Source organism: Neoarius graeffei, chromosome 7 (assembly GCF_027579695.1).
Source record: "Neoarius graeffei isolate fNeoGra1 chromosome 7, fNeoGra1.pri, whole genome shotgun sequence".
Classification (NCBI taxonomy): domain Eukaryota; kingdom Metazoa; phylum Chordata; class Actinopteri; order Siluriformes; family Ariidae; genus Neoarius; species Neoarius graeffei.
The window spans coordinates 22447668-22460910 of NC_083575.1; the positions used below are offsets into that span (position 1 = coordinate 22447668).

At 43.1% G+C, this 13243-nt stretch overlaps 1 protein-coding gene across 1 annotated transcript in view; it reads left to right on the plus strand.

Annotated features, from left to right (window-relative positions):
• lrrc1 (leucine rich repeat containing 1) overlaps positions 1–13243 on the plus strand; it is a 192719-nt gene that overhangs the window by 136351 nt on the left and 43125 nt on the right. Inside the window, exons 5-8 of the mRNA XM_060925407.1 lie at positions 6721–6777; positions 6889–6952; positions 8824–8898; positions 11596–11740. Coding sequence (XP_060781390.1) covers positions 6721–6777; positions 6889–6952; positions 8824–8898; positions 11596–11740 — 341 coding nt within the window. The remainder of the gene's footprint in view (positions 1–6720; positions 6778–6888; positions 6953–8823; positions 8899–11595; positions 11741–13243) is intronic.

Consider the following 13243-nt stretch of genomic DNA (forward strand, 5'->3'; position numbering starts at 1 on the left):
CTAACTGCATGTCTTTGGACTGTGGGGGGGGAACCGGAGCACCTGGATGAAACCCACGCAGACACGGGGAGAACATGCAAACTCCACATAGCCCCTTGTTAGCTGTGAGGTTTGAACCTGGAACATTCTCGTTGTGAGGCAACAGTGCTAACTACTACAACCCTGATTCCAAAAAAGTTGGGACAAAGTACAAATTGTAAATAAAAACGGAATGCAATGATGTGGAAGTTTCAAAATTCCATATTTTATTCAGAATAGAACATAGATGACATATCAAATGTTTAAACTGAGAAAATGTATCATTTAAAGAGAAAAATTAGGTGATTTTAAATTTCATGACAACAACACATCTCAAAGTTGGGACAAGGCCATGTTTACCACTGTGAGACATCCCCTTTTCTCTTTACAACAGTCTGTAAACGTCTGGGGACTGAGGAGACAAGCTGCTCAAGTTTAGGGATAGGAATGTTAACCCATTCTTGTCTAATGTAGGATTCTAGTTGCTCAACTGTCTTAGGTCTTTTTTGTCGTATCTTCCGTTTTATGATGCGCCAAATGTTTTCTATGGGTGAAAGATCTGGACTGCAGGCTGGCCAGTTCAGTACCCGGACCCTTCTTCTACGCAGCCATGATGCTGTAATTGATGCAGTATGTGGTTTGGCATTGTCATGTTGGAAAACGCAAGGTCTTCCCTGAAAGAGACGTCGTCTGGATGGGAGCGTATGTTGCTCTAGAACCTGGATGTACCTTTCAGCATTGATGGTGTCTTTCCAGATGTGTTAGCTGCCCATGCCACACGCACTAATGCAACCCCATACCATCAGAGATGCAGGCTTCTGAACTGAGCGCTGATAACAACTTGGGTCGTCCTTCTCCTCTTTAGTCCGAATGACACGGCGTCCCTGATTTCCATAAAGAACTTCAAATTTTGATTCGTCTGACCACAGAACAGTTTTCCACTTTGCCACAGTCCATTTTAAATGAGCCTTGGCCCAGAGAAGACGTCTGCGCTTCTGGATCATGTTTAGATACGGCTTCTTCTTTGAACTATAGAGTTTTAGCTGGCAACGGCGGATGGCACGGTGAATTGTGTTCACAGATAATGTTCTCTGGAAATATTCCTGAGCCCATTTTGTGATTTCCAATACAGAAGCATGCCTGTATGTGATGCAGTGCCGTCTAAGGGCCCGAAGATCACGGGCACCCAGTATGGTTTTGCGGCCTTGACCCTTACGCACAGAGATTCTTCCAGATTCTCTGAATTTTTTGATGATATTATGCACTGTAGATGATGATATGTTCAAACTCTTTGCAATTTGACACTGTCGAACTCCTTTCTGATATTGCTCCACTATTTGTCGGTGCAGAATTAGGGGGATTGGTGATCCTCTTCCCATCTTTACTTCTGAGAGCCGCTGCCACTCCAAGATGCTCTTTTTATACCCAGTCATGTTAATGACCTATTGCCAATTGACCTAATGAGTTGCAATTTGGTCCTCCAGCTGTTCCTTTTTTGTCCCTTTAACTTTTCCAGCCTCTTATTGCCCCTGTCCCAACTTTTTTGAGATGTGTTGCTGTCATGAAATTTCAAATGAGCCAATATTTGGCATGAAATTTCAAAATGCCTCACTTTCGACATTTGATATGTTGTCTATGTTCTATTGTGAATACAATATCAGTTTTTGAGATTTGTAAATTATTGCATTCTGTTTTTATTTACAATTTGTACTTTGTCCCAGGCGGCACGGTGGTGTAGTGGTTAGCGCTGTCGCCTCACAGCAAGAAGGTCCGGGTTCGAGCCCCGTGGCCGGCGAGGGCCTTTCTGTGTGGAGTTTGCATGTTCTCCCCGTGTCCACGTGGGTTTCCTCCGGGTGCCCCGGTTTCCCCCACAGTCCAAAGACATGCAGGTTAGGTTAACTGGTGACTCTAAATTGACCGTAGGTGTGAATGTGAGTGTGAATGGTTGTCTGTGTCTATGTGTCAGCCCTGTGATGACCTGGCGACTTGTCCAGGGTGTACCCCGCCTTTCGCCCGTAGTCAGCTGGGATAGGCTCCAGCTAGCCTGCGACCCTGTAGAAGGATAAAGCAGCTAGAGATGATGAGATGAGATGAGACTTTGTCCCAACTTTTTTGGAACCCGGGTCGTACACCGTTGTGCTGCCCCGTGGAGACATTCCTCAACATTAACTATAAACAAATCACAACAGTGTGGCTTTTTCATAAATTAAAAAAAAAAAAAGTAAACATTGGTGCAACCACTGCGGCATCACTCTAGTATCACTATCACCACACCACCCCGCAGTGTTGTAGTTGAGTCAATAAACCTCGAGTTCGAGCCGTGTCTCAAGTCCCCAGTGTTAAAGTCCGGGTCAAGTCCAAGTCATTAAAGAAAATTTTGAATTGAGTCCACTATTGATCCGAGTCAAGTCTGAGAACAAGACTCCAACCGCACCATTTGACAGTGGCTGTTGCTGCCTTTATGTGAAACCGTTTATAGCGCGTGTGCGAGAGTCTGCTTGGTGCGCGCGCTGTCCGGAGCACACCCGAGAGTCTATCTGATGCATGCGCCAAGGCGCATGTGTGACACTCTTGCACAAAATTAGTATAAAAATTAATGTAGATATAAATATCTTGTGCCAAATTATGATGGCATGTTACAAAAAAATACACGTCCTCGTCTCCAATTTATGAGTCCAAGTCTGAGTGATCAGTGCTCAAGTCCAAGTCAAGTCATGAGTCCTTAAAATTAGGGCACGAGTCGGACTCGAGTACTACAAGCCTGCCACCCCAGTGTGGATTACTTTCCTCTGATTTATATAACCCTTTGTGTTTTGTTCCTTACATATGAACTGAACAGAGGCGTGATCAACTCCTACATCGTTTCATTTTCCTAATGTAGTCTACGACATGGGCGGCACAGTGGTGTAGTGGTTAGCACTGTCGCCTCACAGCAAGAAAGTCCGGGTTTGAGCCCCGTGGCCGGCGAGGGCCTTTCTGTGCAGAGTTTGCATGTTCTCCCCGTGTCCGCGTGGGTTTCCTCCGGGTGCTCCGGTTTCCCCCACAGTCCAAAGACATGCAGGTTAGGTTAACTGGTGACTCTAAATTGACCATAGGTGTGAATGTGAGTGTGAATGGTTGTCTGTGTCTATGTGTCAGCCCTGTGATGACCTGGCGACTTGTCCAGGGTGTACCCCGCCTTTCACCCGTAGTCAGCTGGGATAGGCTCCAGCTTGCCTGCGACCCTGTAGAACAGGATAAAGCGGCTACAGATAATGAGATGAGTCTACGACATACATCTATGTCACTTTTATAAAGATGAGTGTGTCGACTGTATTAAGTGAAATCGTTTTCTTGGTCTAAAAATAAAGTTTCCACCCCACTATACCAAATGTTGCTCTGTGATGAAATGAGAAGAGAAGAATCCTAAACTGCTCTTATGCATCCTATTATAGACTACCATTTCTTTAAAGGTGTCATCATACAGAACGATTAACATTTGAACTGAAAACACCTTTTGTGTCCCGATCAAACTGAACATGTGTTCTAAGAGTCCCGTACAGTCGCAAGCGACTTTTCTGAGCCCCTAGCCTGGGCCCGCCCATCCTAAGCGTGACGCAACACGAGGGCCTGTTGCGAGCTTAGTCTGGCCAGGCAAGCTATCTACAGCTCTTCCAAGCTCCCGAAAAATCGGGAACCAATCAACTTTGAGCGTCTCCAACGGCCCTGGGTAGAGGCGTGTTCAAGGCACTGACGTAGTAGAACTGCGACCGGAAGCGCTTCATTCACGAATGCTGTATTGAAAGCATTCAACGGGAAGTTCTCATTGAAAACGGAGCAAAGAGCAGCCCTGGAGGTATTTATTGAAAGGAAGGACGTTTTCGCCTTGCTTCTGACCGGCTTTGGTGAGAGTTTAATAATAGGATGTCTATGGTTTAATCTACCAGTTAGCCCCGTCGCGTCGCATACGTCAGAGGAAAGAGTGATGTGATTGGTTTAAGCTTCGTCACAGCCTTTTCTGGCTTCGACCAGTAGCAAACTGAGGCATTTCAGGGAGGCGGGTCAACCACGGGCTCTGGGAAACGGTTGGGCTTAATATCTTGGCCAGACCAACAGCTCGTAGAGCTTTGTCGCGTTAGCCAGATTACTGAGCCCCTGCCCTCCACGCAATCCGAGGTGTGTTGTATCAGAAGCCTGTTCAGAGGGAACCTTACATCAGCCTTAAAGGTCAAGCTTCAAATCCTCGGAGTGCCATAGTTTTTCACTGTTACGCTCTTGGGTTTTAGTCAGTTGCTCAGACCCGAGGTTAATGAGTTTTATGCTTGGATTGGATTCTGCCTCTCTTGGAAGCACACTTTGTAGGTGTAGGCATGTACCAGATGAATAAATGTACTAAATAAATGGAAAACCTTTGACTTTCTTACTTCGAAGGCTGTATGTATTCAGTATTTGTTGTCCAGCCACATGTACGAGTTCTATACATGAACAGCAGAACATGGCATGTTTTTGGTGAACTTTAATCTACTCGGAAGGCTAAATTCATCTTGACTTGTAACTTGTATTTTTAAAAATGTTTTACATGTGTAAGTAAATAAATAAAAAAGAGCTCACAAACATGCGGTACCAGTCAAAAGTTTGTACACCCCTTCTTATTCTGAGATTTTTCTGTATTTTGACTATTTTCTACGTTGTAGAACAATACTGAAGACAAAACTATTAAATAACATAGCGTATATGAAATTATTTGGTAAACAAGTGTTAACCCCCCCCCCCCCCCCCATGTTTCATATTTCAGTTTCTTTAAAGTCGCCAGCGTTTACCTTGACACTTTGCACACTATTAGCATTATCTTAACCAGCTTCATGAGGTAGTCACCTGGATTGCTTTTCAATTAACAGGTATGCCTCGTCAAAAGTTAATTAGCGGACTAGTTTATTGCCTTTTTAATGCATTTGAGATCAAATGGTAATTAATAAAAATACAGTAAATAGCCCTATTCCACAACTGTAGTAATCTGTATTATGTCAAGAACCGAACAGCTAAGTAAAGAGAAACGGCAGCCATCATTACTTTTAAGACATGAAGTGACTTTTAATAAGAGAGAGAAAAAAAAACATGGAATTAGATGTGTCCAGACTTTTGACTGGTACTGGATAGAGTGAAAGATAAGTTAAGATTGTGTGTGTGTGTGTGTGTGTGTGTGTGTGTGTGTACAGATCAGCAATAACATTAAAACCACTGATGGGTGAAGTGCATAATATTCTGATTGTCTCATTACAAAGGCACCTGTCAAGGGGTGGGATATATTAGACAGCAAGAGAAGAGTCAGTTCTTGAAGTTGATGTGTTGGAAGCAGGAAAAATGGACAAGTGTAAGGATCTGAGTGACTTTGACAAGGGCCAAATTGTGATGGCTAGATGACTGGGTCTGAGCATCTCCACAATGGCACATCTTGCAGGGTGTTCCTGGTATTCAGTGGTTGATACCTACCAAAAGTGGTCCAAGGAAGGACAACCGGTGACGGGTTCATTGGTGTCAAAGGCTCATTGATTCACATGGGGCACAAAGGCTAGCCCATATGGTCCAATCCGACAGAAGAGCTACTGTAGCACAAACCGATGGAAAAAGTTGATGCTGACTAAAACATAAAGATGTCAGCATGAATTTTTCCAGCAGTTTGTGCTACAGTTGCTCTTCTGTGGGAGTAGCTCTTCAGTTTGTGCCATTTTGGAGATGCTCAGACCCAGCCATCACAATTTGGCCCTTGTCAAAGTCTCTCAGATCCTTACGCTTGCCCATTTTCCCTGCTTCCAACACATCAACTTCAAGAACTGACTGTTCTCTTCAATAATAATAATAATAATAATTTATATAGCGCTTTTCAAGAAACCCAAGGACGCTTTACAATTATAGACAAAGAAAAAATAAATAAATTAAAAAATAATAATAAAAAGTAAAAAGTCCACCAAGTAGGGGTCAGGATGTAATTCCCGTGGTGTAGCAGCTACAGTCCCACCAAAAGGCGCACGAAAATGAGTCCCACATCTCCAGCACCGCCGCCGTGACGTCGTCAGCAACATCGCTCGAACACCACGCCACGGATCCACAAAGCGAGCAGAGAAGCTCCGCCACGCAGAGCGCTGGTGTGTCCCAAACCGACTGCACAGCCGCTGCGATGCCACCGAGCAACATCGCTTGGAACATCACGCCAAGCACTAAAGCACAGAGCGCTGGACAACTACGATGCAAAATGAGCAACAGGCTCACTGCAGTCCACAGCTGAGAGCACAGGCATCATCCACGGCGAACCAAGGCCTGGAGGGAACCGACGCCCAAAACTGGGTCTGGAGCTACACCACCACCGGCAGACAAAAACACTCAAACAAACATCAAACTACACAAACACACACAGAAAAAAATAATAAATAAATGAAAATAGAAAAAGAAAATAAAAATAAAATTAAAAAAAAAAAAGCTCTGGTGAGAAGCGGCAGCTAGAATGCGCACGACGTACTCTCAACCGGAAACGAAAAAAAATAATCTCTTGCTGTCTAATATATCCCACCCCTTGACAGGTGCCATTGTAATGAGAGAATCAAATGTTATTCAGTTCACCTGTCAGTGGGTCATATAGTTACGGCTAATCAGTGTAATGGAATGATGCACAGTACTGCCATTTAAAATGAATAGAATTTGTAATTAGACTCTATTTGTGTTTTTCAGCCTTAGTAACTTGGTATCACTGGAACTCCGAGAGAACATGCTGACATATTTACCTGAGTAAGTACACCATGCTAAAGGGGTGTGTGTGTGTGTGTGTGTGTGTGTGTGTGTGTGTGTGTGTGTGTGTGTGAGATTTCACACTTTGATATTGTCTGTTTCCTGTGTCAGATCTCTTTCCCAGCTACACAGACTGGAAGAACTCGATGTAGGGAACAATGAGCTGTATAACCTGGTAAGCTCTTCATTTATTATTCTGCAGGTATTAGAATCCTACAACCTCGATTCCAAAAAAGTTGGGACAAAGTACAAATTGTAAATAAAAACGGAATGCAATGATGTGGAAGTTTCAAAATTCCATATTTTATTCAGAATAGAATATAGATGACATATCAAATGTTTAAACTGAGAAAATGTATCATTTAAAGAGAAAGATTAGGTGATTTTAAATTTCATGACAACAACACATCTCAAAGTTGGGACAAGGCCATGTTTACCACTGTGAGACATCCCATTTTCTCTTTACAACAGTCTGTAAACGTCTGGGGGCTGAGGAGACAAGTTGCTCAAGTTTAGGGATAGGAATGTTAACCCATTCTTGTCTAATGTAGGATTCTAGTTGCTCAACTGTCTTAGGTCTTTTTTGTCGTATCTTCCGTTTTATGATGTGCCAAATGTTTTCTATGGGTGAAAGATCTGGACTGCAGGCTGGCCAGTTCAGTACCCGGACCCTTCTTCTACGCAGCCATGATGCTGTAATTGATGCAGTATGTGGTTTGGCATTGTCATGTTGGAAAACGCAAGGTCTTCCCTGAAAGAGACGTCGTCTGGATGGGAGCATATGTTGCTCTAGAACCTGGATATACCTTTCAGCATTGATGGTGTCTTTCCAGATGTGTAAGCTGCCCATGCCACACGCACTAATGCAACCCCATACCATCAGAGATGCAGGCTTCTGAACTGAGCGCTGATAACAACTTGGGTCGTCCTTCTCCTCTTTAGTCCGAATGACACGGCGTCCCTGATTTCCATAAAGAACTTCAAATTTTGATTCGTCTGACCACAGAACAGTTTTCCACTTTGCCACAGTCCATTTTAAATGAGCCTTGGCCCAGAGAAGACGTCTGCGCTTCTGGATCATGTTTAGATACGGCTTCTTCTTTGAACTATAGAGTTTTAGCTGGCGACGGCGGATGGCACGGTGAATTGTGTTCACAGATAATGTTCTCTGGAAATATTCCTGAGCCCATTTTGTGATTTCCAATACAGAAGCATGCCTGTATGTGACGCAGTGCCGTCTAAGGGCCCGAAGATCACGGGCACCCAGTATGGTTTTCCGGCCTTGACCCTTACGCACAGAGATTCTTCCAGATTCTCTGAATTTTTTGATGATATTATGCACTGTAGATGATGATATGTTCAAACTCTTTGCAATTTTACACTGTCGAACTCCTTTCTGATATTGCTCCACTATTTGTCGGCGCAGAATTAGGGGGATTGGTGATCCTCTTCCCATCTTTACTTCTGAGAGCCGCTGCCACTCCAAGATGCTCTTTTTATACCCAGTCATGTTAATGACCTATTGCCAATTGACCTAATGAGTTGCAATTTGGTCCTCCAGCTGTTCCTTTTTTGTGCCTTTAACTTTTCCAGCCTCTTATTGCCCCTGTCCCAACTTTTTTGAGATGTGTTGCTGTCATGAAATTTCAAATGAGCCAATATTTGGCATGAAATTTCAAAATGTCTCACTTTCAACATTTGATATGTTGTCTATGTTCTATTGTGAATACAATATCAGTTTTTGAGATTTGTAAATTATTGCATTCCGTTTTTATTTACAATTTGTTCTTTGTCCCAACTTTTTTGGAATCGGGGTTGTATTTCAAGCACCTTAAGTCTTTTCACATGAATCTATGATGAAAATGATTCTCTGAATTCTCGTCTGTTTATGTTGGATTTCACACCGCAGACAGCAGTGTGCTGAAACGGACTCCTGGGGAATTCCACTTCCCAAATAGTTTGAATAGTTCTCCATTCCTGTGCAGACTGGTGATTGTCACCTACTCCTTAATTTTTTCTCAACTGTGCAACACTGATTTCTTTCAGCCCGAGACAATAGGATGCCTTGTGAGCTTGAAGGACCTGTGGCTGGATGGAAACCAGCTAATTGACTTACCAGCGGTAAAGTATTCCTGAAATGCTCTCATTAGGTCACACTTACTGCCACTGTGTATAAAGGGGTCCAGTGTTAGAAAACATTCACAGGATGATAAGTGTTTAACTCAATATTATGGTTTTCAGTATATCGCCGTGTTTGCTGATTCTTCACACTTGTAATCAGGATATTACATTTTGTAGTTGCAATGCAAGAACTAAGAAGAAGCCTTTATTTGTCACATATACACTCAGGCACAGTGAAATTTGTCCTCTGCATTTAACCTATCTGAAGCAGTGAACACACACAAGTGAGCAATGAGCGCGCGCACACAGAGCAGTAGGCAGCTATGCTACAGGGCCCAGGGAGCTGTTGGGGGTTAGGTGCCTTGTTCAAGGGCACTTCAGCCCAAGGCTGCCTCATGTTAGCCTAACCTACATGTCTTTTAAACTGGGGGGGGAACCAGAGCACCTGGAGGAAACCCATGCAGACACTGGGAGAACATGCAAACTCCACACAGAAAGGCCCGCGTCGACTGCTAGACTCAAACCCAGAACCTTCTTGCCGTGAGGCAACAGCGCTCACCACTACACCACCGTGCTGCCCCACGGTGAACTACTGAAACATTAAAAAAAAAATCCTTCAAAATTATTTTTTACATGGTAGTACAGCGGGTAACGTTTGTCGTCCCCCCCCCCAAAAAAAAAAAAAAACTCCCAAAAAATGCTAGCAGTGTCCGGTCCAGGGTGTTATCCCCACTTTATAGCCAGTGTTCCTGGGATAGTCTCCAACCTGGAATATGAGTTGATTTAATTTTCATAGCGCTTTTCTCAAACCTGAAGTTCATGCTAAAAATTTGGCAAAAGAAACCCAAAGACATTGTGCTTATTGAGCAAACAGATTTGATACAAAAACAAATCGTTGCCACAGTGATGTACGTCAGGGTCGAAAACAAACTTCTTCAAACGTATAAATGGGGGGGGGGGGGGATGTAAAAAGAAAAAGCTCCAGTGAGCAGCAGGAAGAAAGCAGTGCCAGGTACATTTTAATTTTAAATATTGTAACTTAAAATAAGAGTGTCTGGCTGTCTTATTATTATTTTTTTAATAATGGAGAATAGTAACTTGCAAGTTTTGAGTAGTTATCAGGGTTTCATAGACTAGTCAACCGGTTTATTAATACATTCTCTAATCACTGCTTTTGGGACGTCTCAATTAGAGCGCCTACTTGGAAATGTCAGATTCTATAGTCAACTGCACAAGACTCCGTCAAGAAGTTTTTAGTGAACCATTAACACCGTTAGCCTTTTAAAGCGAAATTATATTTGAATTTTATCCTTGCACTGTGGCGGAGTGAATTCAGTTGTGACCAGCACTGTGTGAGCCACGGGTTGCGCATCACTATCTATCTAATCCCACTAGTTTATAGTCAGATCAGATGCTACTGAGGCCTAGTCTGGCTAACGTGACTTCAAAGCTCTGCGAGCATTTGGTCTGGCAAAGATATTAAGCCCAACCATTTCCCAAAGGCGTGGTTGACCCACCTCCCTGAAATGCCTCAGTTTGTTACTGGTTGAAGCCAGAAAAGGCTGTGACGAAGCTTAAACCAATCACATCACTCTTTCCTCTGACGTATGTGACGCGACGGAAACTGCTTGAGTAACAGGAAGAAGATAAATACCTCCAGGGCTGCTCTTTGCTCCGTTTTCAATGAGAACTTCCCGTTGAATGCTTTCGATACAGCATCTACTGCTGTGTCAAAGGCTTGCCGCTGCTCCATGTTTGTAATGTTTCTAGTGAATGAAGCGCTTCCGGCATAGATTCTGTAAACAATCTATGGCTTCCGTTCTACTACGTCACTGCCTTGAACACGCCTCTACCCAGGGCCGTTGGAGATGCTCAAAGTTGATTGGCTCCCGATTTTTCTGGAGCTTGGAAGAGCTGGAGATAGCTTGCCTTGCCAGACTAAGCTCGCAACAGGCCCTCGTGTTGCGTCACGCTTAGGATGGGCGGGCCCAGGCTAACTGAGGCCGGAGTTGGCAGAACATGGTGGAAAAACCTCCCAGTTGCTACTGTAGACATTGCGACTTCGATCTTTTAACCTAATAAAAGATGTTTCTGTGCCACATTGCGAGTTTCAGAATCAACCATTTCAGCTTAGCCGCCAACTCAAAGACTGCAAAGGGGCTATTATATTTGACACATTTATTTACTTTTTGTGTTCATGGTATCGCCTAAAGAGTTGGAAATTGTATTTGTATCCTGTGTAGCATTGTTCAGTGAAGTGCGGTTTGACACATTCTTTGCTGCACAAATAAAATGGAGATGTCTGAAAATAATTTTACGGAAAAGGACAAGTAGTTGACTACTTTTTGAATGACTGACTGTAAAAATGAGTAATCGTGCAACCTTTAGTTCTTGATTCATACTAGATTGATCAACTAATTGTACCCATCACTAATCACCTGCTTAAAACCTCCAGAAAACTACTCCCATCTGTACAGGTCCTATTATCTAATAGGCAAAAGGACGTAGTTGCTTGAACTATAGTAGTAGCTGAAAGTGCGAACCGTAGCAGCTCTTAGAAATCTCCGTTTCTAAGATTGCACTTTTGGTTTTGAGCAACAAGTATAGACTGAGTTTATACATAAGAAGAAAGATTATAATCACACATGGGGAGTTCTAAACTGAGGCTGGATTGTGTATATTCCTTGTTCCTAACAGGAGCTTGGAAGCATGAAGAACCTGCTCTGTATGGATGTGTCTGAGAACAAGTTGGAGCACCTACCAGAGGAATTGGCTTCCCTGCTCTCGCTCACGGACCTGCTGGTGTCCCAGAACTTCATCGATGCCCTGCCAGAGGGTATAGGTCAGTCATTATATGCCACTCTGCACAGAAGGCATGTGCATTCACTGTTAAATACATTAGCGTACTATAGTGATCACGCCATGTGTACATTTCCTACATTTATTTTGCATTTGCCCCCATATTTTTACCAAGCATAATCAGACTTTCAGACCTACAACCCCAGTTCCAAAAAAGGTGGGATGCTGTGAAAGCTATAAATAAAAACAGAATGCAATAATTTACAAATCCTGGAAAAATATTTCATTGAAAATAGTACAAAGACAGCATATCAAAGGTTGAAAGTGAGAAACTTTGTTTTTTTGAAAAATATATGCATATGCTCATTTTGAATTTGATGTCGGCAACACATTTCAGAAAAGTTGGGACAGGGGCATGTTTACCACTGTGTTGCATCACCTCTACTTTTAACAACACTCTGTAAACTGAGGAGACCAGTTGCCGTAGTTTTGAAAGAGAAATGTTGTCCCATTCTTGCCTGATATACAAATTCAGTTGCTCAACAGTTCAGGGTCTCCTTTGTCGTATTTTGCGCTTCCTAATGCGCCAAGCATTTTAAATGGGAGACAGGTCTGGACTGCAGGCAGGCCAGTTTAGCACCTGGGCACTCTTACTACGGAGCCATGCAGTTGTAATATGTGCAGAAAGTGGTTTGTCACAAAAAAGTATTTAGTCAGTCACCAATTGTGCAAGTTCTCCCACTTAAAAAGATGAGAGGCCTGTAATTTTCATCATAGGTACACTTCAACTATGAGAGACAGAATGAGAAAAAAAAATCCAGAAAATCACATTGTCTGATTTTTAAAGAATTTATTTGCAAATTATGGTGGAAAATAAGTATTGGGTCAATAACAAAAGTTCATCTCAATACTTTGTTATATACCCTTTGTTGGCAATGACAGAGGTCAAACGTTTTCTGTAAGTCTTCACAAGGTTTTCACACACTTTTGCTGGTATTTTGGCCCATTCCTCCATGCAGATCTCCTCTAGAGCAGTGATGTTTTGGGGCTGTCGCTGGGCAACACGGACTTTCAACTCCCTCCAAAGATTTTCTGTGGGGTTGAGATCTGGAGACTGGCTAGGCCACTCCAGGACCTTGAAATGCTTCTTACGAAGCCACTCCTTCGTTGCCCGGGCGGTGTGTTTGGGATCATTGTCATGCTGAAAGACCCAGCTACGTTTCATCTTCAATGCCCTTGCTGATGGAAGGAGGTTTTCACTCAAAATCTCACGATACATGGCCCCATTCATTCTTTCCTTTACACGGATCAGTCGTCCTGGTCCCTTTGCAGAAAAACAGTCCCAAAGCATGATGTTTCCACCCCCATGCTTCACAGTAGGTATGGTGTTCTTTGGATGCAACTCAGCATTCTTTCTCCTCCAAACACGACAAGTTGAGTTTTTACCAAAAAGTTCTATTTTGGTTTCATCTGACCATATGACATTCTCCCAATCCTCTTCTGGATCATCCAAATGCTCTCTAGCAAACTTCAGATGGGCCTGGAC